This window comes from Ascaphus truei, chromosome 7 (assembly GCF_040206685.1).
Source record: "Ascaphus truei isolate aAscTru1 chromosome 7, aAscTru1.hap1, whole genome shotgun sequence".
Taxonomy (NCBI): Eukaryota; Metazoa; Chordata; class Amphibia; order Anura; family Ascaphidae; genus Ascaphus; species Ascaphus truei.
In genome coordinates, this window is record NC_134489.1 from 7,927,009 (window position 1) to 7,947,637 (window position 20,629).

General features: G+C 48.9%; 1 protein-coding gene across 3 annotated transcripts in view; it reads left to right on the forward strand.

Annotated features, from left to right (window-relative positions):
* LOC142498675 (cytochrome P450 2G1-like) overlaps positions 1-19,432 on the forward strand; it is a 127,379-nt gene extending 107,947 nt beyond the window's left edge. For 2 of the 3 annotated variants that reach the window (XM_075606933.1, XM_075606934.1), the window contains one exon: positions 18,333-19,432. In XM_075606933.1, coding sequence (XP_075463048.1) covers positions 18,333-19,372 — 1,040 coding nt within the window. In that variant the 3' untranslated portion in view covers positions 19,373-19,432. The remainder of the gene's footprint in view (positions 1-18,332) is intronic. The other variant, XM_075606937.1, reaches the window with a different exon arrangement.
* Positions 19,433-20,629: the final 1,197 nt, after the last annotated feature.

Consider the following 20,629-nt stretch of genomic DNA (forward strand, 5'->3'; position numbering starts at 1 on the left):
AGAGAGAGAAAGAGAGAGTGTGTGTCTGAGAGAGAGAGAGTGTGTGTCTGAGAGAGAGAGAGAGTGTCTGAGAGAGAGAGAGTGTCTGAGAGAGAGAGAGAGAGAGAGAGTCTGAGAGAGAGAGAGAGAGAGTGTCTGAGAGAGAGAGTGTCTGAGAGAGAGAGTGTCTGAGAGAGAGAGTGTCTGAGAGAGAGAGAGTGTCTGAGAGAGAGAGTGTCTGAGAGAGAGTGTGTCTGAGGGAGAGAGTGTCTGAGGGAGAGAGTGTCTGAGAGAGATTTTGTCTGAGAGAGAGAGAGTGTCTGAGAGAGAGAGAGTGTCTGAGAGTGAGTGTCTGAGAGAGAGAGTGTCTGAGAGAGAGAGTGTCTGAGAGAGAGTTTGTCTGAGAGAGAGAGAGAAAGTGTCTGAGAGAGAGAGAGTGAGTGTCTGAGAGAGAGAGAGTGAGTGTCTGAGAGAGAGAATGAGTGTCTGAGAGAGAGTGTGAGTGTCTGAGAGAGAGAGTGAGTTTCTGAGAGAGAGAGTGAGTGTCTTAGAGAGAGATAGAGAGTGTCTGAGAGAGAGAGTGAGTGTCTGAGAGAGAGAGAGAGAGTGAGTGTCTGAGAGAGATAGTGAGTGTCTGAGAGAGAGTGTCTGAGAGAGAGAGAGTGTCTGTCAGAGAGAGAGTGTCTGTCAGAGAGAGAGAGTGTCTGTCTGAGAGAGAGTGTGTCTGTCTGAGAGAGAGAGAGTGTCTGTCTGAGAGAGAGAGTGTCTGTCTGAGAGAGAGAGTGTCTGTCTGAGAGACAGTGTCTGTCTGAGAGAGAGTGTGTGTGTCTGAGAGAGTGTGTGTGTCTGAGAGAGTGTTTGTGTCTGAAAGGGAGAGGGGGAGAGAGTCAGGGAGAGAGAGTTGGAGGGAGAGGGGGAGAGAGTCGGAGGGAGAGGGGGCAGAGAGGGAGAGTCAGGGAGAGGGAGAGTCAGGGAGAGGGAGAGTCAGGGAGAGGGAGAGTCAGGGAGAGGGAGAGAGTCAGTCAGGGAGAGGGAGAGAGTCAGTCAGGGAGAGGGAGAGAGTCAGTCAGGGAGAGGGAGAGAGTCAGTCAGGGAGAAGGAGAGTCAGTCAGGGAGAGGGAGAGTCAGTCAGGGAGAGGGAGAGTCAGTCAGGGAGAGGGAGAGTGTCAGTCAGGGAGCGGGAGAGTGTCAGTCAGGGAGAGGGAGAGTGTCAGTCAGGGAGAGGGAGAGTCAGACAGGGAGAGGGAGAGTGTCAGTCAGGGAGAGGGAGAGTGTCAGTCAGGGAGAGGGAGAGTGTCAGTCAGGGAGAGGGAGAGTCAGTCAGGGAGAGAGTGAGTCAGTCAGGGAGAGGGAGAGTGTCAGTCAGGGAGAAGGAGAGTGTCAGTCAGGGAGAGGGAGAGTGTCAGTCAGGGAGAGGTAGAGTGTCAGTCAGGGAGAGGTAGAGTGTCAGTCAGGGAGAGGGAGAGTGTCAGGGAGAGGGAGAGTGTCAGGGAGAGTGAGAGAGAGTCAGGGAGAGGGAGAGAGTCAGTCAGGGAGAGGGTGAGAGTCAGTCAGGGAGAGGGATAGTCAGTCAGGGAGAAGGAGAGTCAGTCAGAGAGAGGGAGAGTCAGTCAGGGAGAGGGAGAGTCAATCAGGGAGAGGGAGAGTCAGTCAGGGAGAGGGAGAGTGTCAGTCAGGGAGAGGGAGAGTGTCAGTCAGGGAGAGGGAGAGTGTCAGTCAGGGAGAGGGAGAGTCAGTCAGGGAGAGGAGAGTGTCAGTCAGGGAGAGGGAGAGTGTCAGTCAGGGAGAGGGAGAGTGTCAGTCAGGGAGAGGGAGAATGTCAGTCAGGGAGAGGGAGAGTGTCAGTTAGGGAGAGGGAGAGTCAGTCAGGGAGAGGGAGAGTCAGTCAGGGAGAGGGAGAGTGTCAGTCAGGGAGAGGGAGAGTGTCAGTCAGGGAGAGGGAGAGTGTCAGTCAGGGAGAGGTAGAGTGTCAGTCAGGGAGAGGTAGAGTGTCAGTCAGGGAGAGGTAGAGTGACAGTCAGGGAGAGTGTCAGGGAGAGGGAGAGTGTCAGGGAGAGGGAGAGTGTCAGGGAGAGGGGGAGAGGGGGAGAGTCAGGGAGAGGCAGAGTGTCAGGGAGAGTGAGAGAGAGTCAGGGAGAGTGAGAGAGAGTCAGGGAGAGGGAGAGAGTGTCAGTGAGAGGGAGTCAGGGAGAGGGAGAGATGTTCAGGGAGAGGGAGAGTGTCAGGGAGAGGGAGAGTGAGTCAGGGAGAGGGAGAGTGAGTCAGGGAGAGGGAGAGTGAGTCAGGGAGAGGGAGAGGGAGTCAGGGAGAGGGAGAGGGAGTCAGGGAGAGGGAGTCAGGGAGAGGGAGTCAGGGAGAGGGAGAGGGAGTCAGGGAGAGGGAGTCAGGGAGAGGGAGTCAGGGAGAGGGAGTCAGGGAGAGGGAGAGGGAGTCAGGGAGAGTGAGAGGAAGTCAGGGAGAGGGAGGGTGAGTCAGGGAGGAGAGTGAGTCAGGGAGAGGGAGAGTGAGTCAGGGAGAGGGAGAGGGAGTCAGGGAGAGGGAGTCAGGGAGAGGGAGTCAGGGTGAGGGGTCAGGGAGAGGGAGAGGGAGTCAGGGAGAGGGAGTCAGGAGAGGGAGTCAGGGAGAGGGAGAGGGAGTCAGGGAGAGGGAGTCAGGGAGAGGGAGAGGGAGTCAGGGAGAGGGAGAGAGTGTCAGGGAGAGGGAGAGAGTGTCAGGGAGAGGGAGAGAGTGTCAGGGAGAGGGAGAGAGTGTCAGGGAGAGGGAGAGTGTCAGGGAGAGGGAAAGTGTCAGGGAGAGGGAGAGTGAGAGTGTCAGGGAGAGGGAGAGAGTGTCAGGGAGAGGGAGAGTGTCAGGGAGAGGGAGAGTGTCAGGGAGAGGGAGAGTGAGAGTGTTAGGGAGAGGGAGAGAGAGTGTCAGGGAGAGAGAGAGTGTCAGGGAGAGGGGGAGAGAGAGTGTCAGGGAGCCGGAGAGAGAGAGTCAGGGAGAGAGAGAGTCAGGGAGAGAGCAAGTCAGGGAGAGTGAGAGTCAGGGAGAGTGAGAGTCAGGGAGAGTGAGAGTCAGGGAGAGTGAGAGTCAGGGAGAGTGAGAGTCAGGGAGAGTGAGAGTCAGGGAGAGTGCGAGTCAGGGAGAGTGAGAGTCAGGGAGAGTGAGAGTCAGGGAGAGTGAGAGTCAGGGAGACTGAGAGTCAGGGAGAGGGAGAGTCAAGGAGAGGGAGAGTCAGGGAGAGGGAGAGTCAGGGAGAGGGAGAGTCAGGGAGAGGGAGAGTCAGGAGAGGGAGAGTCAGGGAGAGAGAGAGAGAGAGTCAGGGAGATTGAGAGTCAGGGAGAGGGAGAGTCAGGGAGAGGGAGAGTCAGGGAGAGGGAGAGTTAGGGAGAGGGAGAGTCAGGGAGAGGGAGAGTCAGGGAGAGAGAGAGAGAGAGAGTCAGGGAGATTGAGAGTCAGGGAGAGGGAGAGTCAGGGAGAGGGAGAGTCAGGAGAGGGAGAGTCAGGGAGAGAGAGAGAGAGTCAGGGAGATTGAGATTCAGGGAGAGGGAGAGGGAGAGTCAGGGAGAGGGAGAGTCAGGGAGAGGGAGAGTTAGGGAGAGGGAGAGGGAGAGTCAGGGAGAGGGAGAGTCAGGGAGAGAGAGAGAGCCAGAAATGCCAAGTGTCAGGAAGAAAACATTAATTTTATCGTTCTTTTTTTTTATACTGTACTTTTCCAAATAAACCTACGTTTCTTTGAAAATTGAAGTTTTTTTGTTTTTTTGCGGCCCACCTAAACTTAAACCTTGTTTATTTGGCCCGTGTTAGCCTTTGAGTTTGACATGCTTGCCCTAAAGCAAGCTTAATGTAAAAAAAAAATTGTATGAAGGTGCATTCCTTAAGCAGTGTTGCCATCTGAAAAAGTACAATCAAAATCTAATAATATGGAAAGCAGCCCTCTTACATTAGATTCGCAGTACAAGGCCCTCCCTGCAAGGATATGCTGTTTATTTGTGGAGCATACAGCAATCATAGTAACAATGTTTCAGACATATATTGACTAATCCTGGAAGGTATATCATTTTATCGCCACTCCCGTTGCTTCCGTGAGTCTCTGTGTTTCCTTGGGACATCATCTGGTGCCCATGTAGTAATGTCATGCATGACCAGGGAGGTTACCAGGCGGTTCCCCTCTCCCCCCGCCTTGTACCCACATGTAACGTACAAATAAAGACAGGAATCTGGAACTGGAGATAAAATGGCTGCGGCTATTTATTTATACAGAAAACCTAAGAGGGGCAAATGCACTCCCTGCCAGAGTGCTCCTTGACAGGTGGGGGAGGGGACGGTCAGCCGGCCCCCGAACCGCTGACCTTGTGTCCCCTACATGAGTGGGCTCTCGAGGTCATGGATAACTGACCTTGCCCACTCGTACTCCCCCCGAGCTCAAACGGCCCAGCTCCCAGTCTGGCAAGAACAAGCATCTACCTCCCAAGATCCACCGCGACAAAGGCAAAACTGGTCAACGACCCCTCCTGCTTGGAACCTCATTCCATTCACTCAGTACAGTATCCGCAGTTTATGCTGCAACAGAACAAAGAAACATTAACACAGCATACAATGCATATGCCCCCATTACCGTGAATACCCTGGCCATGCTCAACCTTCCGCTGTCATTCATTACATGATTGCAATACACCCCATAAGGGGATGGGTGGGCAGGAATCATCTGGCGGGCAGCAAAAAGAGGACGTGCTGCCCGCCAGCCTGGCCTTAAGTAGGCCTTTTGGGAACTCCTCCCTTGAGCTGGGGAGGGAGCTGTGGGGGTGGGCCAGCGAAGGGAAGGCCAGACCCCTGGTCATGAAGCCCCTCCGCCTATTGCTAGGGAAGCCGCTTGACCAGGGAGGTTGCCAGGCGGTTCCCATCTCCCCCCACCTTGTACCCACATGTAACGTACAAATAAAGACAGAAAACGGGAACTAGAGGTAAAATGGCCATGGCTATTTATTTATACAGAAAACCTAAGAGGGGTAAATGTACTCCCTGCCAGAGTGCTCCTTTGACAGGTGGGGAGGGGACGGTCAGCCGGCCCTTGAACCACTGACCTCGTGTCCCCTACCCGGACCTGCACCGCTTCCGGAGCTGCAGGCCGCCACTGCCCAGCGCTATCTGGGATTTCTCTCCCCACTTGTTCTTTTGCATGCTGCTCATTGCGAGCTGCCCGATCCCCCTGCAAAGCTAACCAACCTGCAAACGCGCTTATCCTGTCTCGCAACCGGCTCTTTTCACTGCTGCAGGCTTCTTAGCCACCCTCGGTGACTCCGGGAGAAGTGACACTGGCAGTGGACTGGGCCACGTCTCTTCCCCTTGTTTGCTCCGTGTCGAACCTTGCCCGACCCCAGGCATCACCTGGAATGTACACCACCTGCAATTGTCACGAGGTCTGTCGATGTGTCCTTTCGCCGCCTGCGACCACAGCAGGCGGCCATCCTGGTATTCATCCCACCTGCTGATTTGGTGTGCTGTGACACCCTGCCTTGCGTCTGTGGTTGGAGGCCCTGCAAACCGTGATGCCCTTCCATATGGCCCGATGCCGCAGGCTGCCGCCCTGCGCGACCCCTTACCATTACCAGGTACGACGTATGCCGTACCTTCCACTGCATGCCCCCATCAACCGCTCGCGGAAGCTGCCCCACCGCCTGTGCAGCGCGTGATGCTGCCGAGTGGGGAAGCTACCATGCCCATGACCCTGGCCGTGACTGAAGAATTCAAAGACACCGGGGTCAGGCCGATGTCTGTCGGTACTGGGATGGGATCTGTGGTGCCAGTGCCCCCGACCGTGGTTAAAGTTGGATAAAGAGACACCAGGGTCATGCTGGAGGCAGACAGAACGGGATCTGGTGCCACCGTCCCCCCACCTATGTGCCCCCCATGCTGCCGTAACTAACGCTGCGCCTGCCTCCCCTGCTCCTGTCGTTATCCCTGCGCCGAAGGAGACTAATGCCTGAGGCTCCAAAACCTTCAAAATGGCTATCAATGCTGCCGTGAAATTTGCCTTCCCTGCTGCGCCATATGCCATTAATTTAGAGCCAGCGCAGGCCCTGGCACTGCCCACCTTACACCCGTTGCGCCACCTGGGCTTTCCGCCCCTTTTAACTCGCCTGCGCGCCCGTGAGGTGCCCGGTACTCCTGTGCAACCAATCAACTCTTAAACGTGCTTATCCTGACATTCAACCGCCCCTTCCTTACCGCTGAAGTTTCCTTAGTCGTTCTTGGCATCCCGGGGGGCAGTCACATAGTCGCACCATGCCGGGTTCCTTGCCCGCCATCCGGGATGCACCCGCTTGCAGTTGGCCGGTACGTCCGTGCATCGAGTAAAGCATTGGCGGTGCCTGCATTTGCAGATGGCCGTCCTGGTCGTCTCAAACCTGCTGATTCTGCAGACGATCTCCTTACAACTGCACCGCCCGCGTCGGCACCGAGCGGCCATTTGGCGTGCCGTGACACCCTGTCCCACGTCACAGTGGCCGGAGTCCTCCCCATCACCGCTGGGGTCCGACCTGCGTGCCGAACAAAAAGATACGTGCTGCCCGCCAGCCTGGCCTTAAGTAGGCCTTCTGGGAACTCCTCCTCTGAGCCGGGGAGGGAGGTGTGGGGGCGGGCCAGTGAGGGGAAGGCCAGACCTCCCTGGTCATAAAGCCCCCCTGCCTCTGGCTAGGGAGGCCGCTTTCCATCAGCCATGCATACTATCAAATAAATAATACAGATTCCTACAGTATAATACAAGCAGGCTATAGAATAATAAAAAAAAGTTGCTAGCATTAAAATTAAAAGTAACAGTCAATAGTCACCAAAGGAAAGCCATGTAAATTGATTTCGTAACAGATAACAAACATACATATATTTTATATCTCTGGTTCAACATGAAAAAACGAAATATAAAAAGAGCAAACCCATACAGTATGATTAAAGTGATTATTTTCTTGACTTGTCTAAAAAACGAAATATAAAAAGAGCAAACCCATACAGTATGATTAAAGTGATTATTTTCTTGACTTGTCTAATTTCCTTTCCTACATACCCTTTACTATAGGGTCACCAGAGTAAATAGATTACATTCTGTAGTTGAAGTTGCATGTAAATAAAAAAATGGTTTGATCAGTTTTTTTCCTAACATTGCACGAGAAAGAGTTCCATTTAATTGCTACTTGCAGAAGTTGCATATCACCACAAGCATGTTATCTGAAACTTTTTTTTATTGTTGACAAAAGGTCTGAGACACACCTATGAGTGTTTTATCTGCTTTGATTAAGTGCACATACGTAGGTATTTTACCCTTCTGTAAGAGAAGAGAGGAGGAGACTTAAGTATATTCATATATACAGGGTAACGGAAAAATACACCAATATTTCAAGATCAATTTTTTTATATATTTGGAGGCAGAGTTGTATCTTGAAATAATTGTTTCTGTTAAGTATGTCATTCATTCTCCAACAATTTGTACCGTCTGGTACAACAATGTGTCTAAAATTGTTGGATCTGAGACAATATTTTTAACCCTCAGTAGCGTTCACAGAGATAAAAATGCCAATTAAAGGTTGATGGATGCTATTGCCCAGTAATAGACAATTCCCATTTACAGTTTAAAAAATTATATCTGAACTCAGAAATATTTCTTTGTTTTTATTGGTAACATCTAGGAAGTCAATTTTCATAGTCTGCCAACATAGTGAATATGAAAGTAGGGTGTAATGTATTAATATTGTTGAAAAAGTTGACCAAAGCCTTCATTCAGCCCTACCATAGGAGAAACCCATCAGCAATGTATCTCCTGCATAGTAGGCATGAACCATACCACCCAAAGTCGTGTCCATCACCTGCACATCTTCCTTGTCAGATCAACATTTACAGGCTCTGGACATGTATTGTCACCAGTAAGATGTTGTCAATCCCCCTACCAAAGTCCTGTATCCTACCAAAGTACTCAGAAAACTAAGAAAGTGAGTAGTGTATTTTAGTGTAGTTTTTTTTCACATATGGTCTCAGTATGACATGATACAGTGGGTACTGTAGATTGTCCCTGCCAATATTGCTCTACCCGAAGGGTGTTAGGGTCCTTATGAATATTAGGAAGGGTGTCCAACACTGGTCAAACTGGGAATTGTGTATTAAAGTATTGTTTAAGTTTACTATCTATCAGGTTGTGGTCGTGTGTTTTCTGGACCAAGCCATCAATTTTGATGACAGCTGATTAGAAAGCATGATGCCACTACATGGCCGTGTGATAAGATCACAAGCTACGCTATTGGAAGAATATAGTGACTAACTGACGCTAAAGAGTGGTGGGAAAACGACGCCACTTCCGGTATCAGGAGATGGATGTTGACAGTATATAAATAGCAACATTGTGTTGTATTTTATTGGCTCACTACCTGAAAAAAGCCACAAACAAATGGCATACATGTTGCTCCATTCAAGTGAGTGGGCCATAATGTGCGTATAAGTTACACAATAGATATGGCTGTAAAAAGACATATGTCCATCAAATACAACCTATCCTCCGGCATTTGAAATCATTTAATGGAATACTACCACTTAATAAATATGTGCTTTAAGCCCTGTTAATTTAAATGTGGCTGCAACAGCTTCACAAATATGGGTATTAGAGCAATACACAAGCAGATTAATGAAATAACTTGTATACAGTTGATAAAGTTACAGTAATTCTTGATAAACATGTACATTTTTTATTTAGCAACAGCAAAATACTTCAGGTAGATTTGCACAGTGAATAATTGTGTAAAACCGGAACACAACCAGAACTGGTGGGGAAATGATCAAACGGGCAACTCCCATAAAAAAGAAGAATTTATTAGCTCTGGATCCGGTGTCGTTTTTGTTAGGTAAGCCTATAGAAGGCCTCCCTCCTCAGACCACAAAATTAACATCCTTTGTACTAACGGCAGCCCGCCGCTCAATTGTGGCAAAATGGAAAAAAACTAGACTACCCAACAGGGAGATGGTCCTCACCAGAATCAGGGAAGTCCGTTTGATGGAACTCCTATCAGATCGTTTAAAACAACAACTAGACAAATTCAACAAAACCTGGGAAGCTTGGCCATATGATTAAACCCCCATAGATACCTCAAACTTTGTTCTAGAGCTCGGGGGATGTCAGGCCCTGGGCGGCCCTCTCTTATGCCGCTCCATACCCCCCTCCTCTCCTCCCCACATCCCTCTCCCCTTCTCGCTCCCCTCTTTCTTCCTTTCTCCCTTTTAACTATCCTTACTCCTCTTGAAAAGGAGAGATGGGTGCACATCCTAAGACAACCACCTCCGGATGGAGAGGAGGGCTTGATATCCTTGGATTCTAACAGGTTGTGCGGAAGCTTTACTATTACCAATTTGTTCAAAAAATACCCAATGACTTCTGTACCAGGTTGTTGTGACATGTTATGCTGTACGCTACCCTCTGAAAAAAACAATAAAAATTTTGAAATAAAAATTGATTTATTTAGCAATTTTAGTGATTATTTTCCTCTTTTTTGCGCCCCCATTATTTTTGTTTCTTTTTGGGGGTTTTTGTACTTAAATTGTGATGCCACGTGCAATATTTGCCACATAGTACATCTTACCATGTTTTTCCTCACAAAAATATGGGTATAAACATGCATCAAGAACAACATCAGGTATATGCGGCGACAGTGGGGTTAAGTTAGATTTGAAGTGGTTTTCCGTTAAAATGTATCCGTACCTTGTTAGCTCACGTAACTTGAAAGGCGGAAAGTCTATTGCCGTGGGAAGTCGGTCAATTGACGTGGGAAGTCGGTCAATTGATGTGAGAAGTAGGTGAACTTGGCATCCCACAAGAAAGCCTTTCAATTAAGCGGGCTAACACGCGAACGGAGACAGCTAGAACTCTAATTTTTGGTGTGCAAGTCCAAATAAATAAAACACTCACACACATATAAAAATTACAGTTGTAACACCCCCTTAACATAATGTTTTAATAAAGTGCATAATACTGTAAGTTTAAAAATGTACAGGCAGAAACAGTTTTTTCTGAATACCCGGGAAAAATCCTTTGGCATGTAAATATGCCAGGGGTGAATGAGCTGAGGGTATTTTCCTTCCTGCACTTCAAAGACCCTGCTAAGTGGGAGCCTCTGAGTCTAGTGAAATGCTGGGATGAAAAGCCTCAGAGATCCAAAGTGTGAAACTGGCCGGAATGTTGCTGAGTGCCAGATCCCGGTACTCAGCATGAGCCATCATTCACACCTTGGAGCCAAACCCCAGACTCAGGGTCGCCAGATAAGGGGTGTAAACCAGGTATGCTAAGTCGCATGGGTGTCAAGCTAACACATGGGCGGTGCAAACCGGAAAGCCTTTTTTGCCCATTTTGCAAACTACGGGCAAATTGGAGATTGGTGGGTTAAATGTTCCCACGGAGAAATTGGGCATGCATGTTATAGATAGGTCTGTGACCCCTATAAAACTGCCCACCGAGCTATCCCCGGTGTGATTCATGACATAACCAAACTGTGCACAAGATTATGTTTGAGTACAGCGGTAGCGGTTCCAGGATGCAAGTGGTTATTAACACCGCAACCAAGGTCATGGATAACTGACCTTGCCCACTCGTACTCCCCCCGAGCTCAAACGGCCCAGCTCCCAGTCTGGCAAGAACAAGCATCTACCTCCCAAGATCCACCGCGACAAAGGCAAAACTGGTCAACGACCCTTCCTGCTTGGAACCTCGTTCCATTCACTCAGTACAGTATCCGCAGTTTATGCTGCAACAGAACAAAGAAACATTAACACAGCATACAATGCATATGCCCCCATTACCGGGAATACCCTGGCCCTGCTCAACCTTCCGCTGTCATTCATTACATGATTGCAATACACCCCATAAGGGGATGGGTGGGCAGGAATCATCTGTCAGGCAGCAAAAAGAGGATTTGCTGCCCGCCTGCCTGGCCTTAAGTAGGCCTTTTGGGAACTCCTCCTTTGAGCTAGGGAGGGAGCTGCGGGGGTGGGCCAGGGAAGGGAGGGCCAGACCCCCTGGTCATGAAGCCCCCCCGCCTATGGCTAGGGAGGCCGCTTGACCAGGGAGGTTGCCAGGCGGTTCCCATCTCCCCCCACCTTGTACCCACATGTAACGTACAAATAAAGACAGAAAACGGGAACTAGAGGTAAAATGGCCATGGCTATTTATTTATACAGAAAACCTAAGAGGGGTAAATGTACTCCCTGCCAGAGTGCTCCTTTGACAGGTGGGGAGGAGACGGTCAGCCGGCCCTCGAACTGCTGACCTCGTGTCCTCTACCCTAGCGGGCTCTCGAGATCATGGATAACTGATCTTGCCCACTTGTACTCCCCACGGGTTCAAACGGCCCAGCTCCCAGTCTGGCAAGAACAAGCACCTACCCCCAAAGAGCCGCAACTGATGGGCCTATTTAGACCCCCTTAAACTAGGCCCGTTCCACAAACACTGCCAGAACCCTCTCCAAGCCCTCCCACAAACTTAAATACGTCTATCCAGCCTGGCATGCCTAGCAGCGGGACACATGCTCATCTACCAGCCTGGTCTGTCCTTACCATTCCACTTGGGGATGCGCTCTCCGCAAATCTCGCCCGAAGCGGCAGTTACTCAACTTGGCATGCTTATTAAAGATGCCCTGAGAATCGTTTTCTCCGCTGCGCTATCCATCTCCAGGTCCCGGACTTGCACCGCTTCCGGAGCTGCAGGCCACTACTGCCCAGCGCTATCTGGGATTTCTCTCCCCACTTGTTCTTTTGCACGCTGCGCATTGCGAGCTGCCCGATCCCCCTGGAAAGCTAACCAACCTGCAAACGCGCTTATCCTGTCTCGCAACCGGCCCCTTTTCACTGCTGCAGGCTTCTTAGCCACCCTCGGTGACTCCGGGGGAAGTGACACTGGCAGTGGACTGGGCCACGTCTCTTCCCCTTGTTTTCTCCGTGTCGAACCTTGCCCGACCCCGGGCATCACCTGGAATGTACACGACCTGCAATTGTCACGGGGTCTGTCGATGTGTCCTTTCGCCGCCTGTGACCGCAGCAGACGGCCATCCTGGTATTCATCCCACCTGCTGATTTGGCGTGCTGTGACGCCCTGCCTTGCGTCAGTGGTTGGAGGCCCTGCAAACCGTAATGCCCTTCCATATGGCCCGATGCCGCAGGCTGCCGCCCTGCGCGACCCCTTACCATTACCAGGTACGATGTATGCCGTACCTTCCACTGCATGCCCCCATCAACCGCCAACGGGAGCTGCCCCACCGCCTGTGCAGCGCGTGATGCTGCCGGGTGGGGAAGCTACCATGCCCATGACCCCGGCCATGACTGAAGAATTGAAAGACACCAGGGTCAGGCCAAAGACTTTCGGTACTGGGATGGGATCTATGGTGCCAGTGACCCCGGCCATGGTTAAAGTTCGATTAAGAGACACCGGGGTCATGCTGGAGGCTGACGGAACGGGATCTGGTGCCACCGCCGCACCAGCTATGTGCCCCCCCATGCTGCCGCAACTAACGCTGCTCCTGCCTCCCCCTGCTCCGGTCGTTGTCCCTGCGCCAAAGGAGACTAACGCCTGAGGCTCCAAAACCTTCACAATGCCTATCATTGCTGCCGTGAAATTTGCCTTCCCTGCTGTGCCATATGCCATTAATTTAGAGCCAGCGCAGGCCCTGGCACTGCCCACCTTACACCCATTGCGCCACCTGGGTTTTCTGCCCCTTTTAACTCGCCTGCGCGCCCGTGAGGTGCCCGATACTCCTGTGAAACCAACCAACTCTTAAACGTGCTTATCTTGACATGCAACTGCCCCTTCCTTACCGCTGCAGTTTCCTTAGTCATCCTTGGCGTCCCGGGGGGCAGTCACATAGTCGCACCATGCCAGGAACCTTGCCCACCGTCCGGGATGCACCCGCTTGCAGTTGGCCGGTATGTCCGAGCATCGAGTAAAGCATTGGCGGCACCTGCGTTTGCAGATGGCCATCCTGGTCGTCTCAAACCTGCCGATTCTGCAGATGATCTCCTTACAACTGCACCACCTGCATCAGCAGCGGGTGGCCATTTGGCGTGCCGTGACACCCTGTCCCGCATCACGGTGGCCGGAGGCCTCCCCATCACCGCTGGGGTCCGACCTGCGCGCCAAACAAATGGTTTCTGCAAACACATTTGATTTATTTCTGGTTTGTTTTATTATTAAATGTTTATTCTGCATTAAAAACTCTTTGATAAAGTCCCATAGGGACGAAACGCGTCAGAGGACGGTCTACGTGTAATTTTAAAGGCTATATGCCGCAATAAAGCTTTTTTCTATTTTTGCACAAATGCCTTAGCCGGAGCTTCATTTTGCAGTGCTCGTATCCCTATCTTCTTTCTTCTCTATACAACTGCCGGGACGGATGCACGCGACGGAGCGGAGGCGTACCCTTTTCCCATAGCCGCATACAGGATACAGCATCGGCGAATACTTCCGGAGATCGCAGGTCACGGGACATCGTGAAGCCCACCAGAGAAGGGACCGCCGGTTGGGGTTGGAGACAGGATCACCGGTCAGGTTAGACGGCTTCACACCCATGTGGACACAAGCAGTCCAAAGTTGCGATCCTTAAAGACCGGTACAGTAGTGCTGTCTTCAAAAGGCTTATACTTAAAGGGACAGGGTACTCATTTAAGTTTTACTACTTATGGAGTATATGGCTCACCAGAGGCTTGTTTAGAGCACCCAAGTAGGGGAAATCCCTTACCTACCTTGGTTTAAATGGAGATTGAATTATCGGACATACCTCAACCCGGGACGAGGGGAATGACTCTGACCCTTGAGAGATACCTCTAATGGAATCAGTAGACACATTAGACTTTGACCACATATGAATGTGATCATTGACGTAAAAAATGGGTAAAGACTTGTTACTATTATCTTTTAAAAGAAAATGTATTTTTAATGTGAGTTTACGTATAAACCGATTAAGGTCTACGAATAACTCAAAAGAGTCAGTGTAAGCATTAGGGCAGAAAGACAAACTTCTATTAAGAATGTAAACCTGATTCATAGAGAGAACATGGGAAGATAAATTGAAGATACATTTGGGTTCGGGTGGCACCAATATTCTCAGTCTCAATTCCTTCTTCTCTTGTATCTTTCTCCCTGTCCTGCTGCCTCTTCGATGAAACCTCCTCTTTTTACACAACGGCACCCCCTACCATCAAGTAAACCATCATGGACATCAGCCACCACACTTGCTAAGGTCTTACATTCAAGAACCACTGCTATCCTATCTACGTGGATGCATAAACTTCAATACTCTGATACACAGAGACACATACACAAAAAATACACTGACATATACAACTAGAACCCTGTGCTATTGTGCTTTTAGGGGTGTTCATCCCCTGGCAGATACTGTACATTATATCCCTGAAAATCCTCTGTCTAGTGACTAGTGATGTACCGGGTACCAGGAAATTACCCGATATCCGGCCTACCCAAATACAAAAAAAAAAAAGAAGCGCAAACTGACTGTTTCACCAAACAATATAGCCAAGACAAAAAGTGCTCTGCAGTGCAGCTAAAACAATGGGTCTCTAGAAGCCTGTAACAGAATATACGTGAAGATTAAAGCGCAATTGAGTGAGTGTTGTTTGATATACAAACAATATAAACCAATAAGTGCAGTGCTAATAAGTGAATAAAACACTCACAATAGTACTGTTGATGGATGTCTCTTGTTGGGAGTGTGTGTGTTCAATCTGTTGCTACATTTACTTTATATGTGAGTATGGACACTGTTCTGTTTCTCCAGTGAATATCTACTTGGCATATACAGTATATAGTTTTATCAGACCCTGTATCAACAGGACCTGTTTAAGTGTGGTTACTATACCTTTCAACTATACTTCTCACTGGACCTGTAGCCCCTACATTTATTCACTAGCTGCGCTGTCTCGTCCGTGGAGTGTTTTAACTACACTGTATATATTTTGTCACGTATTTTCGTTGTGATTTACAGTTTATTAAAGTTTATTATTTTGCGTCTTGTGTTCAATGGTGTTGCGGTACCTTTGGTGGTCTGTTCCCATTTTTTGGTAGTAGATTATTAAACTACTACTTGTAGTATACCTTGTTCACTACTTTCACATCATGAGTGCAATTATTAGGTGGCTTGGGTGACCATCTGGTCACTCTTTTGTGTGTTTTTCTGATGGATGTCTCTGCAATCTGCTTGGTTCCTCAAAAGATACACATAGGAGAAGACATGGCATAATACATTTTAATAACACAATACACAAAGCTGGGAGAAGAAATAAACTCACATTCTCCCAGTTGTAAGACGCATTAGGTGCATTAAGGGTACACCCATACCACTCTGGATCTCTCACAGGATTCAGCAAACTTTTAAAGTCTTTTTCCTCCACCTCGGTTGCCTCACTCGTCTGTTTCACCTGGTAGTAGGCGCCGGCACTTCCGTGTCTGCGCGCTCTCCAGTACGGTGGCTCGATGGAGTCAGATGTTTCAGTTCCTGATTATGGAGTCCTCAGAGGGAAAAAACTATAGGACAGCCGGGGAGGAGCTGTGCTGTAGCAGCGGCAGACACCGGAAGTCTTCGGGGTCAGACCCGTGGGGCGCGCTCCTCCCCGGCTGTCCTCCTAGTGCCGCTCCTGCTCTGGTCACATGTTCCTCTGCTCCCACCGCCACCATGATGTCGCTGTCATCCTGCTCACCCTCCGCCGCCGGCTGTAGATCCTTCAAAACTACTCTACTACGTGGCCGGTCATTTTGTTTTCCGGGTACACGGTACCCGTTACCCTGTCATTTTTTGGACCCAGTACAACACTACCAGTGACTATTATACTATGTAACTATAAACTCCAGCACCTGCATAGGTAGAACATTCATAAAGACATTGTCCAGGAAAAATGAATCTGCACAGAAGTCAGCAAAGGAGGAATTCTAAAACAAGAGATCCGACTCTGAAGCTGGAGGGTGGGAGGCTTAAGCTGCGTCCATAGTTGATCCGACGGCGTGAGCGACATCGCTCATGCCAAATACAAACAAATGGAGGCCTGTGTACATGTCCATAGATCATGCGTGCGCACGCGTGCATGTAAGCGCCGAGGTGGCCGATGCGTAGTGAGAAAACTTTTTTTGTCTTTGCCGTGCAACGGTGGGGTCACGTGCGCGGTTCAGCCAATGAGGGCAAACTGCTCACGTGATGTTACGCCCTCGCCACGCCCCCCCCCCCATTGCGCAACCCTGCAGGCTACGAATCTCCTCAAGTACAGGTGCACGTGACGTCACACACTCGGTCGCGAGCGTACGTGCGCCTACTATGGACCTGGCCTTAGGGGGAAAGTGAGGAAGCCCTTCTTCACTGAAAGGGTAGGGGGTACATGGGACAGCCTCCCAGCAGAGGTGGAGCAGGTTAATACAGCAAATTAATTAGTGTACATGGGATAGCCACCATGGCCCTAAAAGATCTCAGGGGGTCTGATGCTTCACACCAGGTAGGAGGGTGGGTAGACTGGGTGGGATACATGCTCCTTATAGGATTGCCTTGTTTCTATCTGAAGCAGTTTTGAATTCCCTTACTGTATTAGACTCTACCACCTCTGTTGTGAGGCAATTCCATAAATCAACCACCCTTTCTGTGAAGAACTTCTGCTCATTTCTCCTGAGCCTCCCACCCTTCAATTTGAGTGCACGACAACCTCTTATTCTAGCACTTCTCTTTCTCTAAAATGTGCATATCTCCTGTACCCTGTTGAAACTCCGATACCTTGTTGAAACTCTTTATATATTTGAAAGTTTCTATCATATTTCTTTCGCTCTCCCTTTTCTCCTCCAAGCTGTACATGTTGAGGTTTTTTAGTCTTTCCTGATAAGTTTTATTATGTACCATTTTAGTAGATATTCTTTGCACGTATATGCACAGTTGGTTTCTATTTTTCTATGTTTTAAAGGCCCCAAGAGAAACAAAGGGGAAGATCAGGGATGGTTTTGTTAGTCTCAAGAACACCCTGGCCAGGATACGCCAGGGTTCCTTTAAAGCCCCAAGATATGATGAAAAGGAGAAACAAAAAGAGGAGCTTAGGATGGTCGGGGACATCAGGACAGAAGTTCCCTTTGAAGTTAGCTACCCAGTTGATGAATATCAGGAGGAGCTGGTTGTCCATCTAAGAGACCAGTCTTGGCAGAAGGGCAAAAATGGAGATGACAAACATGTCTTCAAAATTGACCCACAAAAGGAGTACGGGATGGTGTATGACAGCTGGAAAAGGCATATTCAAAGCTTAGTGGAGCGCTATGAGCTGGAGTCTGCTGGGAGCCAGGTCAAGATACAGGAGTTGGTTACTGACTTTAGGAGAAGCTCCCAAGAAAACATAGGTTAGGATCAACCTTCTACTAGAGCATTAGGGACTGGAGACAATCACAGCTGAAGTCTATGAGACCTGTGATTCCAAAAAAATTAGTGAGACTATCCGTATTAAGAGTGAGACTGTCCTTCTAATGAGTGGAACTTTCTTTTTAATTAGTGGGACACTCACTCTAAACTAGATTGAGACTTCCAAAAAATCAGACTGGCCTTCTAAAGAGTGACACTATCATTCTGTAAAGGGGGAGTATCCTGCTAAAGAGTGAGACTATCGTTCTAATGAGTAAATACTGCCCATCTAATGAGTGAGACTGCCTTTGTAATAAATGAGACTCAATTTAAATGAGCAAGTCAGCCTTCCAAACAGTAAATTCCAGGCCAGTGAGAATGATTTGACATTCACTTAAAATTAGTTACACTGCCTTCCAAGGCCAGTCGTACTGTCTTCCAGAGTAAGGGGCTGCAAACTTTTTTATTTGCGCCCCCCTGCCTGCTCTACCACCACCCCCCTATCCTGCTCACGTCCCCTTCTTACCTTTTCTCCGGTGTCATTTGACATCACAAAATCATGTGATATCACGTTGCCATGGCAGCACATTGCCATTTGACACTGTGGCGTCATTTGACTCAGCATTGTCATGGCAACGCATCGCCAGAAGCCGCCTGAGAGAAGGTAAGAGACCTTCAGAGGCCTCCCACCCTCCCCCAGCATTTTATTTATATTTTAGGTGAGGTAAGAGTGCGGGGCCCTCTGTAAGCGCCGCGGCCCCCCACAGAAAGTTTTGCATGCCGCCCCCCCAGTTTGCGCACCCCTGTTCCAGAGAATCAGACTCACAAAAAATGAGAGGCGAAAACAGACACTATATTGTATATTAGACGAAAAAAATCTTTAACAAAAAAATAAATGAAGGTGGGAACACAAGCTTTAACAACAAATACTGATATAACCAGTCAGATATGAACCAATAACAATTTTTCTTATTATTACAGCCAAGGCTCCTCCTAATCTCCTGGATTTCATGCAAACACAGATGGACAGAGGTAGCTTCAAGGTGTCAGATATTTGTTCAGAGATTGTTGAAGCCATGCGATTGGCTGCGACGGTTCTTCCCAGTAAAGAATGGGTCAATCTCTGGTCGGGATTCCATTCCTTGGAGGATTCTAAGAAAACATGGAAAGACCTGAGAGCTTCCCAGGAACCTAGGAAGCAGACCAAAGTGGCCCCCCACAAATTGCCTAGGGTCATGGAGGGTGAGATCACTCCAGTAGCTCAGCTAAAAGAATCTGAATTCCAGGGGAAAACTCCACCCCAACAGAGATCTGTGGAAGACCAGCTGCATGGAAGAGAAACAGGTATAGAGCTTTGGGGGTCTGAGCCAAAACAAGGACTCAGCCCCCTCCCACTCCCATCAAGACTTACCCCTGCAGATACTGTGACATGGGAGACATTTTTGAGGTCTCAGCAAGAACAAGGACTTAGCCCCTTCGTGGTCATGCCATCAATTACCCCTTCAGACAGCACGACTTGGAAAAAGGGTTTGGGGTCAGAGCGAAAACTAGAGCAAAGACTCGGACAACTCCCTGTCCCTTCAAGAGTAGCCCTCCCAGGCACAGCAAATTGGGAGAAGTTCCAAATTGCTATCCCGTACTTGTTTTATGTCAAGCAATTGAATGCCACGTACAGAAATGAGTTGGCTGATTGTCTCTATTGCTTAAAGACCCTGCGTAGGCTGAAGCACAAAGACCCTAAATATAAGAAGGAGGAGGAGGTCGGGGTCAGAAGGCGTCTGCCTTCTATTATGAGCAGAGGATTCCAAGTGGGAAATGCTGTTGTGGGACAGAGGGTCCTAAACAAGGTTCTATTTGAAGACCTAGGTGAAAGCAGCATCGGCCTTCACCATGTGGTGCCACTTTATTGGCAGAACAACGTCCAACCACTCCGACAGTCGGGGACAACAAAATATGGAGCGCTGAGACTCAGATGGGTTACTGGGAGGCAGCCTGTGAGGATGTGTTTCTCACCAATATGACAATATGACAATAGGGTCTTTGTACGGTATCAAGACAAATAAATCTCATGTTAAATTATACACTGTATTATTTTAATCTAAGGAGCCTGTTATATAGCTTTCTTACATGTAAAGACAGCAATATTTAGACCAAATCAGACCTGGTGGAGTTTGTGACACTAAAAAAATGAGGGAAAAGGTTTTGTAATGCATTATGTAACACTTCCAATTACTCCACATAGCTGCTACCTACACTGGCGACACACTTTATTCGAGCTCGGCTAGTCCCACGAATTCGGGTATACTCGGGTGTATTGAGGTTTGTGACGGTTTTCTGCCCGAGTGCATTGCGTTATTTTCCAGGCAGGGATTGAAGCATTTTATTCCCGCTGGCTGCAATACTGCACAGTATATATATATATACTGCATTACAATTCATGGATTTATGCCATCTGGTAGACACGCGAAGCATTGCAGCCTATTAAATCCTAATCATTATCATTTAACAGATCAGCCGCCCGTCAGCCAGGCATGAACCATGGCTGGGAAGGCAAACGCAACGGGGCTTGTCTGAGGTGAGGAGCGGCGCATTTCAGGTATCTGCCAGGTACATACTGGGTATTTGCTCGAATAAAGTGTGTCGCAGCAGTATAACTCCTCCTATTGCTTCAAATAACAGCACCATATAATTCCTCAGTGGAGAGGTGGGATGGAATCCCAAAAGCAGCGCTTCAGCGGATGAGATACACCAATAATTGGTACATGTTATGATCAGGATATGGAGAAGTATGTTTACAATTGTAGTAGTATTGGACCCAGTGCAAACGCAGGAGTGTATAATCAGAAATAATGTCTTTTGGTGAGGGACTGTTTAATGCCTATTGGCACCTCACAAGACAATAGACACTCTTACCTGCTGCACTGTACCGGTCTACAAGTCCCCTTGAATCCATTGATTGGGAAATCACAATACTCACTAACATAATTTTCACTGCATCGGTGCGTGCGTCACGCAGAATAGATACACAGAAGCTTGAAATCCAAAGATTTGCAGCGGAGCACAGCTGAGGAATGGGGCCAGCACCAGCAGTTGGAGGGTAAAAAATAAATATTTATTGAAGCATGGTATAAACAGGGGGGAGACAGAACACACTCTGACGCGTTTCAGGCTATGCAGCCCTTTATCAAAGAGTATCCTCAGATTGCTCCATATAACTCCACCCAAACTCCCCCTATAGCTCCCTTTAACTCTATCCTAAACGCCCTCCATGCTCTATT